Below are 15,409 nucleotides of genomic sequence, written 5' to 3' on the forward strand. Positions count from 1 at the left end.
GGGGTTAACATTTGTCCCTTCAAGCTTGCGGGGAATAAATATCAGTCAATGCTGTGCTCTAATGGAACATCAGCATTGAAAGAGTTAAAAAATAAATAAAAAAAATCAAAACAAATAATAATAAAAAAAACAACAAAAAACAGCATTGACCTGAAAGTCCAGGGTGCTTCCAGGTCAAATGCTGTGAGTTTAGTAAGTGGGCTGATGATGATCAGATCACTCCTGAGCAACTGTTAGTTTAAAAAAAATCCTGGCTCCTAACTTTTTTAGCTGGCGCCTAGATTCACAACAAATTTTTCAAGCCCTGGCGTAAACTAACCAAGCTGACAAGAAAATTCAGGGTTTTTTTTTCATTTTTCAGGTGGAAAATCTTGCTCTATAACATTCCTCACATTGAAGTATCAGGTCTCCCAGTGATTTCTCGTGTTTGCACATTTATAATGCAATACTGGTAAAAGCTATAGGTCACAATTGTTCTTTGTCTTTATGAATGTGGATATATGAATCAAATGTATCATTTTAAATTTATATTCATTTACTCCTTTACTTTTAGATAATGGTTATAGATTGAATGTAAGAAGGACTTTTATATTTTGAATTACAACACTCGAAGGCAGGGAAAGCAAAGTGTTGTAGAAAGGTTAATAATTACTTCATACATAGCAAGTTAGGTTGCGGGTAGGTCAGTAAGAGATGGAACTGGGTGAGAATGGTATGTAAGATGAGATAAAGGAGACTATTGGAGAATACATTTGACACATCTTTCTGGCACTTATAGGATTATAGCTATTTTCTGAAACCCAGTGACAGCTTGAACTATGAAGCAGAGAGTGAAAAAGTAAAGAGAGTGTTAAAAACCAAAGGGCAATGAGAAGGCAAAAAAGACAGTAAGGTTAAAGGAGAAAGAGGGGCAAAAGCATTTAAACATGCAGGATAGAGTTGATTTACCAGGTGATGCCACTGGTAACTTGTAGGCCATTCTGATGTCCATGACGTTCTCTTTTTACTATATACATTTTATCTATATCTAATATCTGTCAATTTAAGGTATTTTTGAACTTAAGTAAAACTTTATGCTCCGTAGCAATTTCATTGAGTCACGGCTTTAAAAACTGAGTACTTTTATATGTACTAGGTTGTTGCATATGAAGTGTTCTATGATGGGTATTTTTACAGATTCATACTTAAGTTGAAGAACTCAATGTTTACAATAAATTTACGGGATGTAAAATCTAAAAAGCTGGTTTTCATTTAGACAAAAAGTAGTGCAGGTGAGACTCTTGAGCCTTACCAAAGCTAACTACATACAAGGCATACAATGAGCTTCCTCCATGTCAGCTCGAGTCTAGGCCGGCCTCAGGTGTAACTGAGATTTTCCCCTACGTAATGTTTATGCTGGTTGATAGCCAACTTGTTTGGGGCACAGTTGAGATATTACTGTAAGTGAATCCAGAGCAAATCCTGTTTAGTAATACTGTGTGTTAGACTGAGAAATGAATTGCTCTGTTCTGGAAATGCATGTTAATAATGCGAATGTGTTTTAATGAAAGTGTGGTGCCTACTAACAGTGTGCCTTACTGTAGAGTTCCCGCATGCCAGAAACAGATATATAATATATATAATGTTCTTTAATAATAATTTCCCTCTCAGGAGGATTCAGACAGGGCCAAGTATTCCCACCGATCCAATCAGCGGCCTTATGTGGTTTGTACTGCTTAATTACATTGTTTTTCATCACTTTCTTTTAATCCGTTCATTACACTTCAATTTTCTTTCTGAATTCACTGTCATAGGGTTCTTCAAGTTTGACATCAAGTCGGGGTCTCGACACTCACAGGGTTAGTGTTCTCTTCCAGAGTTCCTTTCCGCCTTTTGTTTATTTAATGCGTGTGTATTTTTTAATGTGTCCCTAGACCAACAAAAAACCTGCAAATGAGAAAATTAAATTAAGGTGAAACTAAAATTCTAAAATATTATTATTATTCTACAATTATTATTTTGCTGTAATGAGTAAGCACCATGTTTGAGCAACAAATCAGCACCATGTGCATAGATGTGTTTTACTACTTCATTGCTTGGCATAGAAGCAGATTATGTTATGAATGGGGTTGATTCATTTTCTTCTTAATGCAAGTATTCATTTGTTTTATTTTTCTGTTATCTTGAAGAGCTCATCAGTGGATGTGCGTGACTCACACAAGGGCAGAGAAAGCACTTCCAAGAGGAGAGACCATGTGGTGTGTAGCCAGAGGTTACATTTGTGTTGTGTGCACTCTGGCAAGTTTGAACGCTATGCATTAACAACATTATATGTGCATGGAACAAGCAGCAGACAATTTATTTTTTATTGCTTGTTTCCATAGGGAATTAGTGAAAAACCCCACAATCCCAATCTTTTTTATTCTTATTATTTTTTATTCTTATTATTCGCTTCTCATCTGCCTTTCCATGAGAAACACTGTTTATGAATGAACCTGGTCAGTCAAAAGAACCATGTGCATGTTGAGTGCATTTGGGATATTATAGTCCCTTTATTTGAAGTTGAAGTCTCTTTCTATTGAATTATACATGGCCAGCTCAGCACATACTGAAGAATCCTGCTAGTATCTAGTGTCGACTTTCATAATGAATGAAGAAGTGCACGTGTTAATACCATAACTCTCCTGCAAACTCCTCTTCTATTTCCACATTTAGTGAATAAGCCCCCTTGACTGGTTTTATGCAGCATAAGTCTGGCAATTTACTTCCAGAATAGTTTTTTGTAATAACAAAAGTAACATCAGGCTTGTGCAGACAAGTGCAACTTGCGCTATATTATTATTATTTATTTATTTATTTTACACACGGAGGTGTGTGAACACTTTAGGAGCTTTCTCAAGCAATGTTCCCTAATATGTTAGTATTGGATAAGATTCAGAGTGCCCCACCTTTGAAAGATATTTTAATTATCCATCTTCTCATAATCATACCATTTGGGACTGCAACATGAAGGAAGATTTTTTTCTTTAAGTCTGGCAAACATACAATGTCCCTCTGTAAACCCAAAAAAGCTTGTACATGACAGAAATGTGCACTTGATTTAATAGTATTAATTGGGTTGTCAATACCTAACATAGCATGTGCTGTGAAATTCACTTTGTATTTTTGGATTGATACGCTTCCCAACTCATGATTGTGTATGTCATGATTTGCTGTTGGAGTGAATAATACACACACATGGATAGCATCTTGCAGTAGATAGCAACTTTGGGTTGTCTTCAAGAAAACAGCCCTGGGCAGCTCCCCCTTTTGCCCTGCTTTAAAGAGAACATTGAATGAGGTTGGAAGAAAATATTATGTATGTATGTATGTATATATATATATATATATATATATATATATATATACATATATACATATATATATATATATATTAAATTGGAAATATAATAGCAGCCTTTCACTGACTCATGAGGTTTATCATGTGTGGCTTTGTGCCATTGCTTACTCATATCCATTTGTTTCTGGTCGATGACGGATAACAGGGTGTGTCTTGTTTTGGGTTTCCTGTTCTGTAGCTGAATAAATGACCAATTGTAGAATTTCATGTTTTGCACATACAGTACAAACCTAGATTTAGCAAGTGGATTGCTCTGTAGTTTTATACTAATATATTTATTAGAAATGTATATGGTGAAAGTTAAGCATCTTAGTCAGCAAGCTATTAGTCAGTACTATAGCATAAAGAATCTGACATGTTCAGACTAAATTAGTTGAAAAACATCAATATAAACTTGAAGGTCTTTGAAGGTCTTTTAACCCCTTCATGACAAATGCATCACGATGCACTGTTTTTAATGGGTTTAAGGGGTTAATCAGACATTTCTTAACTTTATTTTATGTTTATCATTTATTTGCATTACCACACACTGCTCATAATATATTTTTTTTTATCTCTCTCCCTCTCTCTCTCCATTAATTGGATGTCAGTATGATTTACTAAAGGATAGCTCCAGAAGAAGTACTCTCTCCGTATGTAGTGTATGTGTGTGCGTGTGAGCACGATTTCCTTAATTACACAGCTTACTAACAGTTTTCCTCTATTAATAATCAAAGATGTGCTAACTATCTAAAGAAACCTTAACTCAACACTTACTCTAACTACCATTTACATAATTTTTAGAAATTGCAGTTTAACATTTACTTTTTTGGTTCTCCTCCCTTTCGCTTTGTAGTAAATTCACTGACTTGTGTTATTATTTTCGTTGTTTTTCTCCCTGACATGATGACATTCAAAATGTAGCTGCCATCACTAAACATATTTTGTTTAGTAATATTAATTATAAGCTCCAGACCAACATTTTCTATGGAATGTTTCAGACATCTTGCCCAAACTAGCTTTCTTTGAAAGTAAAAAAGTGTACAAGAGAAATGAATAAATTAGCTTAGCTGAGCAGACAAATCATCAAGGCTTATATGGGTTTTTGTACCACTGGGCTTCTAAACCCCTGATCGTTGGCCCTTCTTCCGTTTTAGTAGCTGGGTAACAGGTCTAGAGTTCATGCTTAGAATTTGAAATTGTGTAAACTGGATACTTTTTTTAATGACGTAGCACATAAAGGGTTATGTATGATAGTATAGGAATTAATATTGATTTAGTACTTGTTGATCAAAGGAGAAATCTGATTGCCATTTGGAGTCAAGATGGAAATGTGTCCCCATTGAAAGCACAATTCGAAATTGCTGACATAAGGGTTTTTTTTTTTTGGATCAACAGCGGTTAACAAGCAATAGGAAAAGGGTTGAGCTTGATGGACGCAAGTCTTTTCTCAACCTAAACTACTATACTATAGAAAAACTGGAACATATTGTGCTTTCTCTGATTTGTTGGAAAAGTACTTTGTCATTGGATTATTCTACCACCTCATGTACTGGATGCTTTGTGAAACCAAGAGCAGCACCAGCAGTGCTGGCCCTGGGGTTTCTAGCACCATAGGTGAACTTTGTTACCTCTTCCTGCAAAAAGTTACATACAAAGAAATGAGAGAACCTGGTGGTACTCTCCCGCCAGCTGCCCGAGCTGCCTTTTTGGTAGGGTCAGCCTTTAGCACCTGCTGTGGTTTACCCTTCGGAACTGAACATTTGTGAATAGCCGAGATGGCATTTAGTAGTTAGCAGGGCAAAGGGCTTTCCAATACCATTTACTGATCCGGATGCACTAGTTACTAATAAAACATAGATTTCAAGTGCTCTTATTACTTATACCCCGACCCCACTCTTCATTGGGCTTACCCTTTGATCTATTTGACAGGAAGAGGCACGGTAAACCAATGTTTTTAGGCGGGTTGCAATGTCTTGTGTAGTCTCTCATTTCTGTATGCTAATGCAGTTTCTCTTTGCAGAACCAAATCTACAGCTCCTCATATTCTACCAAGGATAAGCCATCTAGTTCTCGTAAAGACCTACTGGTTAGTGCAGAAAGAGTCAGAATGCTGAAAATATTGTTGGTTTTTATAGGTGTAAATAGTGTTATAACATACTCATCTTAAAAGGGCAATTTTTATAATTCTTAACCAGCTCGTGTATACCGGTTAAACAAAACGGTTCAAAAAACATTCCTAAGCTTTTAATTTGGCTAGGGTTAATGGGCGAATGCAGATTTTTTTTGTTTCTTTTCTTGTCTCTATTAACATATGGAAGCCATGATTTTACACTGACACAGGTTACCCTGTTCAGTTATTAATACTGAAAAATATTTTCGGTTGAAATTAAATGTAGGCGTTGTATCTAAATATTTAATACTTGTTACCGTTAAGTGGGGTGGCTTTTACTTGAGACTTCAGTGGTTTGACATAGCTAGAGCTGAAATGAATTCCCAGATCAAACCATTCTCAAATTATGAAACCAGGCTACCACAGGCAATAATAAAATAAAGAAAATGTACTTTCAAGCTTAAAAAGTACAGAATGACTATGTACGCTAGTATGGAATTGGTTAAAATGATAAATACTAGTGGCTACCTGGCAGATTGCCACAGATCCAAATCAACAGAATACTCTGGCTTGCTACTAGAGCGAAACAGTCTGGATAAATAATATGCCAAAGAATAGGACCAAGTGTTGCCCATTTGAATACCCACTTTAGCAACACTGCCTAATGAAAAGCTTATTATTATTAAATTGTCTATTTTTGCTGTGCTTGGCAAGAGTATCTTGAAAGAGGGACCAAACTGGCCTTGCATTATGCTTAGATGATGTGGGGGGTTCTTAAAACACAGTTTCCTATGCACTATACCGGTCCGGCTTAGCTTGTCCGGTAGGAATGGGTCATCCCTTTCATAATGCTCAGTAATTACCCTGCAAACTCCCCCTTAAGTGAATACCGGTATATCTCATAAGCATGAATATAGTCTTTGTTGCAGAGAGGTTATAAATGCTGCTAAAGCAAATTTATTTTTGTATTGGCAAATTGCTCTTCTTTTCTTTCTACTTTTAATGTTTTCTCCAATACATAGGTTAGAAGGTAGATATATGTTTTGCTTTCCTTCCTTTCTTTCTAACTTATATTTTGCCTTTTACAGAGCGGACTTTACCATGATCAGAGGAAATATACCAGTCTTAAGCATAGCAAACCCATCTCTACCTACTACCCTCGGGTCTGTTATCCTGCTAGTTTGCAGTTTGTTGGGTATTTTAAAGCATGCACAGCATAACCACTGAATGGAGAAGTAATGGTTCATATCTGAACTGTTGGCCTGTTAGGCTAAGCTATTAGAACTTAGCATATACACAGGATTTTGTGTCTCCATACAAGGCCTGCAGATGTTAAAGTAGGAGCAGAGTCCAAACAGGAAATACTGCAATTGCTTTTCTCTGAAGTGCCACTGATTCATAACCTGACCCTGCACATGTATTTAATTTATGCTATATATACAGTAGTTTAAATAACAAATAAAAATCACATTCACGCACCATGCACATGAGTGGGTAAGATACTTTGCATCCCCGTGGCTCTCGAAGACTAGTGAGATCATTTCTTTTGGAATATTGTAATGTGAGATAGTGTGAAAGTTAATTAATGCATTAAAAAACATGTCATAAAAGGGTTATGGAAAATGCGTGTGTGTGTGTGTGTATATGACAGGGAGCAGGGCATGCTGGTTGATCTATATTTGATCTATATTTCATGATATAAATATATATGTGTGTGTGTGTGTGTGTTTCTTGCATGCCTTGCAGTGTTTTTGTGAGAAAAAAAAAACAACAACCCCGTTTTAAATACTTCCTATATCTTTCCTTTAGTCCTCTTCACTTTACAGCGATCCTTTGGCCACCACCAAGAGTTTCAGGGTTAGTACGGATCGGCAGAATATTTACAGCAATCGTGATAATCTGTAGTTTACTGAGATGTCTTCCAATAACTCAGAATCCGTGCAGAATCTTGCACTTGATATTCGTATTATATATTGCTTAGCTGCTTGTGTACTGTTATAGTTTAGTTATACCGGCACAATACATCAATATAAAGCCTTCGTTTATTGGCATTGCACCTTGCAATTCCCTACAGACGCATACCAAAGGCCAAAAGGGTGACATTTTTTCTTCTTTTGTTTTCCCCCTTCCTCACAGAATTCTCCTATTTTAAGTAGTAGTTTGACCCGAAGTTCCAGTTCGGTTAGTACTGGCAATCTGCTTGGATTGTTAATGGGAAATTTATGTACCGTCGCTATTAGCTGGTTTGTGCAAGTTTAACCATCAGAGTTTATTAATGCTACATAAATTGCTTCTTGCTGCCTTGTTTAAACATTGGTTTTAACATTCAGTTTAGCATTTAACATTCATGTTTTCCCCTATCTTGTTTTAAGTAAACATTTTTGGGCAACTGTATGAAATGGCATCTAGATTATAATTTAGGTTGGTCTAAGCATTAGCGTTTGGTGGGTGGCACATTTAGGCTTTATTTTATTCATCTCAGGTGTTTAGGGTATATAAATGTAATGTATTTTTGCCAAAAATGGACATGATTTCATCTTTGATACTTGAGTCAGATGAAATCATGTCCAAGAAAATGAGGTTCTTCACGTGATCTTTGGAGGAAAAGAAGGTGCTCTCATTCTGCTTTTTGGTGTATTTTAAACAGCATGGCATAACATACCTTTAGGGAATATGTTATTTGGCTTTCAGCCGCATGTGGAACATCCTAGCAGAGACCTTTGTACTTTTTCTTAGGCGTCATTATATGAAGATGGGATTTCAAACTACTCTTCCCGCACTGTAAGTTTTGCTTTCCTTCCCCTCTCCAGGCTTCTATTTTTCTTTCTGAATCTTGAAATTTGGCATTGTTGCTTACTGTTTCTATAATTTTCCTTTTCTGCGGTAACATTGTTTTCAGCCATCTGAGTACAGCTATTACTCGTCAAGAGCCAGCTCAGCACGAAATAGTCCTTCGGTGAGAGGTCTTCTTGCATGTTTGCGTGCCCTAAAAACACATGGCATGTTTAAAACAAGACTTAGCCACGTAAAACATTCGGCTCATGTGAAGATGAACAGTTGTTTTAGGGACTTTCATAATTGCCTGTGCTCCATATTACATTGTTATCCATCCCTTATTTATGTATTTGCGCCACACAATTATTTCTTTGATCTCACAAGTTAATGAAGACTTGTGGTTTCAATCACTGTTTAAAGTTTCACTTCCAGTGTGTAATGTCAAATGCATGCCAATGCTTTTTTTAAACTTTTCATGTGATACAAAAAGATACAGGGTTTAAAATTCCCAAGAAACAGAATTTATTGAAACTCTTACATTCATTATTTGTATGTTTTTTTTTGTTTGTGAATATTTTTCTTTTTGGAATCATTGTCTTCAAAACGTGACATGCCATAGAATATTCATAATTTGAAGGACTTGCATATACCATATGAAGGATACAGCAAATAAGTGAAAACTCATTGTTTTCCTTGTCATTGCTTAGTTTAAAAGATCAACCCTTGCTATTGGAATAAGTGTTGTACACATTTGCAGCAGTGACATTTTGGTACTTGACAATCCTGTGTGTTTTGCCAAGGCGTGTACGCTATCGCTTCAGTTCGTGTTCATTTCTGGGCCAGTTTCATGGTGTGCATTTTGTGTTCTGTCCTTGATAGTTTACAGACGATGAGGGTTCTGTGTCGTCTCGTAATGCTGGCCGAGGGAGAAGGGATAGCGTGGTGAGCAAAGCCGCATGTTCTCACACAGTATTTGCCATCTCTGTATATTATTGAGCATGAGTAAAACCGATGTATACTTAAAGAAGTGCTACATTGGATATAGTATCTTGTGTGGTTTTTAGTTTTGTTAAATACCTTATCTAACAGTCTGCAGTTATTACCAATATATATATGCACTAAAATAACTGCGAAGAAGGATACTGGCTAACATAAAAAAATGTCTCATAGTTGTATTTTTGTATACATTGATAACATTATGGATATTGTTTACACCTTGCTTTACTAGGAATCTGAGTAGCTTTTTACCCTACTTAACAATTAACCCACCAGCCTTCTCCTAGTTTAAGGAGTTCCTTAATTAACTCAGTAGTAGAAGTATTATTAAACACTCATCTACAGACACCAGACAAGCCAGAAGGCTTGTTTTTCCCTCAGAAATCTCATGGTGCTTTCACAACCACAAGGGATTCTGGGTAGGCACATGCAAATAAGGTTAACAATTATCACCTTTGCCTCTTTATCCACTATTAATTAACTCAAAAAGCACCTTCATGCTTGTGCACAATGTTCTGGAAGTAAATCTCTATTTACAGGTCATGTCTCGTTTGTAAATGGGTTCTGTAGGGAACTCCGCTATATCCTGTCAGCAGCTCTACATTGTGTTTGTCATTGAGGCTGAAAGTGCTCCTGTTTTTTTAGTTTTTTTTTTTTTTAAACCAAACTAAAAAAAAAATTGTATTTATACTGCTTTAATCCCACAGTGACTCTTTCCTCATCAGCTATTGGCCCATGATAAGTGCTGATGTCTTTCCTCTGTGCACTAGTAAAAAAGCAAATCAAATGAAAACAAAAAAACATGAATCTGAGCTAGTTTTGGTTCACTTGGTTAAGTTTTTGTTTATGTAGAGAAACCTTCATGAGAACCCATTGCAGAAATAAAGTATATGCATTTTTAAACCATAATCATTCACAATAACCTGCAATTAATTTATCCAATGAAAGCATTTCTAAGCCATTTCTTTCTCATTAAGGCATCAGACTTCTCTGACCAGAGTGAATCTGCAGCTGATTATTTTAGTCGTTCCAACCGTAGGGGAAGCATTGTGTCTGATATGGATGATGTCAGCATCCACGATATAAATAGCGTGAGTGTAATGCATGTTGTTGTGCTGAGGCAGTGACTAACTTACACGTTTATTGATATCATGTAGCATTGGACAGTGGCGGATGAATCCCAGCATTGGTTAAGCTTTTTGTAAAAATTTCTATCCCACCTTCCTTAAAGAAGTAAAAGAAGTAAATAACCCTCTCGATTTTCTCCCTGGTATTATGAAAGTACATTTTCTTTGGTTGAGGCTTTGAAAATTAGACTTGAATTTAACACAGCCCAAAGACTGCATGAGGCTCACGTGCACTATAATTGAGTTTTCATTGGAAAGTAGACCCAATTGATAGGCCAGCTGATTCATATGTGCCATCGTTCTTGTACTGAAACAAGCTTGCTTTATTTGCTGCAAAATCCTAAATACAAACACAACACTGCTATGATTCCCTAGGTTAGTGGGCCTCTTTAGACTGCAGTGCCATCAACTCCAAATATGTGAAGAGCTACAGTGCTGAAGGATGTATGTTACAATATTGCTTAAATAGCCCAATGCTGTAGTTCTATATAGAGATATAGGCATTGATGTATTTACCTTTAGCACTGGCCTAGGCCTAAGCCAGGGCATCGCCACCGGCTGAACCCTCCATGGAAGGAAACTGTGGAGGACTGTGCTGACTCGACACAACCTTTCATATTGTTAATGTGCCGGCTGGGGATATCAGTGACCTCCTATTTAACCAGACCATTGAATAGCAGCGCTGACAAGAATGCGTCACTGGGTATAGGGATATAATCTGTTAAGAATGTGTCCATGGAAAGCAACACTGGTCCTCTGACACAAGTACAAAATAATCAGTAACTAGGTGTTTAAATGTGTGTGTTCTTTAAAGCACAAACGTGCATGTATATTTTTCTACATGATACAAATTAACAGTTATATACTATTGCATGGGCTATGTATGTTGTGCGCTATGTCCACAAACCAAAATCTCCCTGGAGCAGCGAAGGAAGTACGGTTTTTGAAAGTCAAACTCCATGAAGATTTTCACTTGATTGACACCACGTGTGCTGGTTGTCAGGTTGGTTGTCAGGTTTGATTGAAACATATCATGCAGAACTTTAAACGAGTGATACATTGTGTATTACTTTTCATACTAACAAAAACGATTCTCAAATTTGATTTTAAGGAGGAAGACTACTGTGATCACAACTGTTTCATTAAAATGGAATGGACAACAAAGACACCTTTACAGAAATAATAGTCTTCCTAACAGCTTTTTGCATTTTCATCCCTCTAGGATGCCTTACTTATTAGATTTATTTTGGCTTTCTTTCAGTTGGATGAGAAGATAGACAAGCAGTACACTGACAGTTACTCCAGGGTAAGTACGGTAGTTTCTGTGTTTGCAGATGACACTAAACTAGGTAAAGTTATACAGGGCGAGCAGGATATTACTGTGCTGCAGAGGGATCTAGATAGACTGGGGGACTGGGCACTCAAATGGCAGATGAAATTCAATGTAGATAAATGTAAAGTTATGCACTTCGGGGTAGCGAATGCACAAGCAACCTACACCCTAAAATGACAAATGAGAAGGATTTGGGAATTGTTATAGACAACAAACTAGGCAACAATGTGCAGTGTCAGTCTGCGGTTGCTAAGGCCAGTAAGGTATTGTCGTTTATAAAAAGGGGCATCAAGTCGCGGAATAAAGATATAATTTTGCCTCTGTATAAATCAATGGTAAGGCCGCACCTTGAGTATGCTGTGCAATTTTGGGCACCTTTTCTAAAGAAGGATATCATAGCACTAGAAAGGGTGCAGAGGCGGGCTACAAAATTAATAAAAGGAATGGAGCACTATAGTTATGAAGAAAGGTTAACTAATTTAAATCTGTTTAGTTTAGAAAAACGTCGCCTCAGAGGGGATATGATAACGTTATATAAATATATTCGGGGCCAATACAAACCATTGTGTGGAAATCTGTTCATAAACAGGACTATGCATAGGACACGTGGTCATCCATTTAGACTGGAAGAAAGGAGATTTAGACTAAAGCAGAGGAAAGGGTTTTTTACCGTAAGGACAATAAGGATATGGAATTCTCTGCCTGCAGAGGTAGTTTTATCAGAGTCTGTACAGACGTTTAAACTGCAACTGGATGGATACCTGGAAAAACATAATATTCGGGGATATAATCTTTAATTATGGGGAAACAGCTTATTGATCCAAGGAGAAATCTGACTGCCATTTTGGGGTCAAGAAGGAATTTTTTTCCCTGGTTAGTGCAAAATTGGAAAGAGCGAAGCCGGGGTTTTTTGCCTTCTTTTGGATCAAACAGCAACAAATTAACAGATATAGGAAAGGCTGAACTTGATGGACGCATGTCTTTTTCCAGCCTATGTAACTATGTAACTACTGCTGCATACCGCTTTTGGTAATCTTGGAAGGAGACCAGCAGATACAGTGGCATGAAAAAGTAAATGAACCCTTTGGAATTACCTGTTTTTTTTTGGGGGGGGTTGCATTACTTGTTTGTAAAAGGATACTTTTTCAAAAACTAAGTGAACCGTTGAATTTAATAACAAGTTAAACCTCATTTGACAGCAGTAACCTCAAACAAGCGCTCCCGGTAGAGCCATTCTTCCTTACAGAACAGCTTAAGCTCCCCTTAGGGTCTCTGGTGTTCTCCATGTTTTCCTAACTCTTGACCCCAATTAGCTTTTGTTGAAGTGATAAGCCTACGGTTAACATACTTTTTCCAACTTACGCTGTGAATGTTTGAATTAATTTTTCAATATGGACAAGAACGATAGTGATATGTATTTTTTAGTTAGTGTTAGTGTTTAGTTCATTATTGTAACTTAGATGAAGATCATATAATATTTTAAGACCCATTTATATGTAAGTGCTGGAAATTCCAAAAAGTTCACTTATTTTTTCTTGCTACTGTATAGTCACCATTGGTAGACAATAAAACACAATTAGAAATATAAAATTATTAAGGCTTATAAACTTTTTACATATTTTAAATAAAAGCACATTTATTTATTCATCCTCCCTGGTTAGTGAAGATTCTCCACCTGTCCTCCAAAGCCAGCTTTAGAAGGGCACTGGAACAAAGGGGAATTTTCGCTCGTCATGACTGATGAACACAGTCTTCAGTACAACCTTTATGAAGATACATGCCCCCCCCATTTTTCCTTTATTACTCACCCAACCATTTATAATTTTAAAATATATTTTAACAACTTCTGCACACAAAGATCAAGGGTGCAGAGTTGCTTTGTATTGAATGCCTTATTGTTAGCAAACTTAGAAAGCTTATTCATGTTTTGTGATAGAAATGTTATAGTTACACATTACAAGGAATGTAACATTGTTTGTGATTTAGGATTCACAAGGAACCCTAGTGTGTATGATTAGTTTATACACAGCTTGAAACAAAAGAATTGAAGATATTCAAAAAAATTCTTCTTTGAATGAAACAAATGTATGCTATTGTGTGTTTCTTTTCTAGGAGAAGACTAAGGCAAAGGTTTTTCAACATTATGCAGCATTCAAAAAGCCTAGAGGCAGATTATCACACATAGTATATGTGAATTATATTATTTATTTCTTTTTAGCCATCATCCCGTAATGCAACATCAGGATTACCTGGAACCTTTAGTGGTTCATCTTCTCGGAGAGGAAGTGGAGATGCAAGTAGTCTATTGGATCCAGATGCCTCGCTTAGTGAATTAAGGGTAAGACAATGTATTTTAATATAATTGTTTCTGCTCTTCTGTTAATTATTATTGAATACTCAGACAAAAGGCAGTGAAAAATGTCTGAGTGTAGTTTGCTAAAAAAAAAAAAACATACAATGTGCAAAATAGAAACAAGGATTCGGAGGCTGCTACTCCATACATTGTGTGATGAGTTAGGGTTGATGGGCGGATACCGCTCATTAGTGTGTGCAGCAGAGGGGGTGTTTAGGGGCAGGAGCTGTTACTCCATGTGCGACGGGTAGGGTTTGTGTGTGGGAGGTGGCTGCTCATTCATTGTAGGTAGCAGTGCTGAAGGCTGCTAGTTCACACCTTACATGGAACACACCACCCCATTCTATGAGCTCACAGTGTCACTGAGCAGCCTTCTGTACTCCAACCCACACCCGATGTTCAAAGCATGAATAAGCAGCCTCCTCGTATGTGCTGCGTATGTGTGAATAAGGTGCCCTCAGCACCTACTCTGCACACGCACTATGAATAACAAGCCTCTCACAAACCTTATGGAGTAACTCTCGGCATACCAACCCTACTCACAATTAGAACAGCAACTGTCCACAGAAATTCTGTTCCGACTGCAACACCTGCACACTGATTGGACCTTTACCTTAAGTGTTGCCCAGCGCAAACAACTATTCCCAGAGTGACAAGGCTATGATATATATTAGATATCTAATAATCAAGCTATTTAGTCTAAAACCAAATGCAGTTTTTTTCTACTCATGTTAAAATACCTTGATTTTAAGAATATTAAAATCAAGGATATAAAGTTAATGGATATTACTTACTAGTGTCTTTTATTTTTTTTTTGTTGCTTTGAGCATATCACCATACTTGACATTATCTTCATTCTTTTTCTGTAACTGGTATAGAAAACATGTGCGCACATAGCACAATATACCCCTCTGCTGAAATGTACCATTGAAATACCCTTATATTTGTAGAACCTCACCTTATTTCCTTCCAATGGAGCAGAAAGGCAACAGATCCATCCAGATGGTACTGGTGTAAAATAGACTAGGTTTGGAACCAGAACATTGTCTCTCATAGTACAGTTGACTCGGTAAAAATGGGTGGCGTAGGCCAACCAATGTGCTCTCATAGCTGGAGACTCATGGATTACTCAAGCACAATCTTTACCTTTAGGAGAAAAAATGATGGTTGCCTAATTCTGTTCAATTTTATGGGTAATAAAGAAAATATACGGCAAACGTGTCTCCCCTGAACCAAATGAATTTGAATATTTACGGTAATTCATTACATTACTAATTTGGTCTTTTGATTCCTCTTGTGTTTCTAGCTTACAGGTAAAGTTTTGTTTATTCCATTTGTCATTGCTTCCGGCACT

At 36.9% G+C, this 15,409-nt stretch overlaps 1 protein-coding gene across 11 annotated transcripts in view; it reads left to right on the plus strand.

Annotated features, from left to right (window-relative positions):
* Window positions 1-15,409, plus strand: part of LRRFIP2 (LRR binding FLII interacting protein 2) — a 54,329-nt gene that overhangs the window by 16,437 nt on the left and 22,483 nt on the right. For 5 of the 11 annotated variants that reach the window (XM_053465949.1, XM_053465945.1, XM_053465946.1 and 2 more), the window contains exons 5-18: window positions 1,651-1,704; window positions 1,794-1,838; window positions 2,169-2,237; window positions 3,970-4,011; window positions 5,382-5,447; window positions 6,560-6,634; window positions 7,281-7,328; window positions 7,608-7,652; window positions 8,208-8,252; window positions 8,371-8,427; window positions 9,126-9,188; window positions 10,220-10,333; window positions 11,631-11,675; window positions 13,921-14,040. In XM_053465949.1, the coding sequence (XP_053321924.1) occupies window positions 1,651-1,704; window positions 1,794-1,838; window positions 2,169-2,237; window positions 3,970-4,011; window positions 5,382-5,447; window positions 6,560-6,634; window positions 7,281-7,328; window positions 7,608-7,652; window positions 8,208-8,252; window positions 8,371-8,427; window positions 9,126-9,188; window positions 10,220-10,333; window positions 11,631-11,675; window positions 13,921-14,040 (888 nt within the window). The remainder of the gene's footprint in view (window positions 1-1,650; window positions 1,705-1,793; window positions 1,839-2,168; window positions 2,238-3,969; window positions 4,012-5,381; window positions 5,448-6,559; window positions 6,635-7,280; window positions 7,329-7,607; window positions 7,653-8,207; window positions 8,253-8,370; window positions 8,428-9,125; window positions 9,189-10,219; window positions 10,334-11,630; window positions 11,676-13,920; window positions 14,041-15,409) is intronic. The other 6 variants (XM_053465951.1, XM_053465952.1, XM_053465953.1 and 3 more) reach the window with 2 other exon arrangements.

The sequence above is a fragment of the Spea bombifrons genome, chromosome 5 (assembly GCF_027358695.1).
Source record: "Spea bombifrons isolate aSpeBom1 chromosome 5, aSpeBom1.2.pri, whole genome shotgun sequence".
In the NCBI taxonomy this organism is placed as follows: Eukaryota; Metazoa; Chordata; class Amphibia; order Anura; family Pelobatidae; genus Spea; species Spea bombifrons.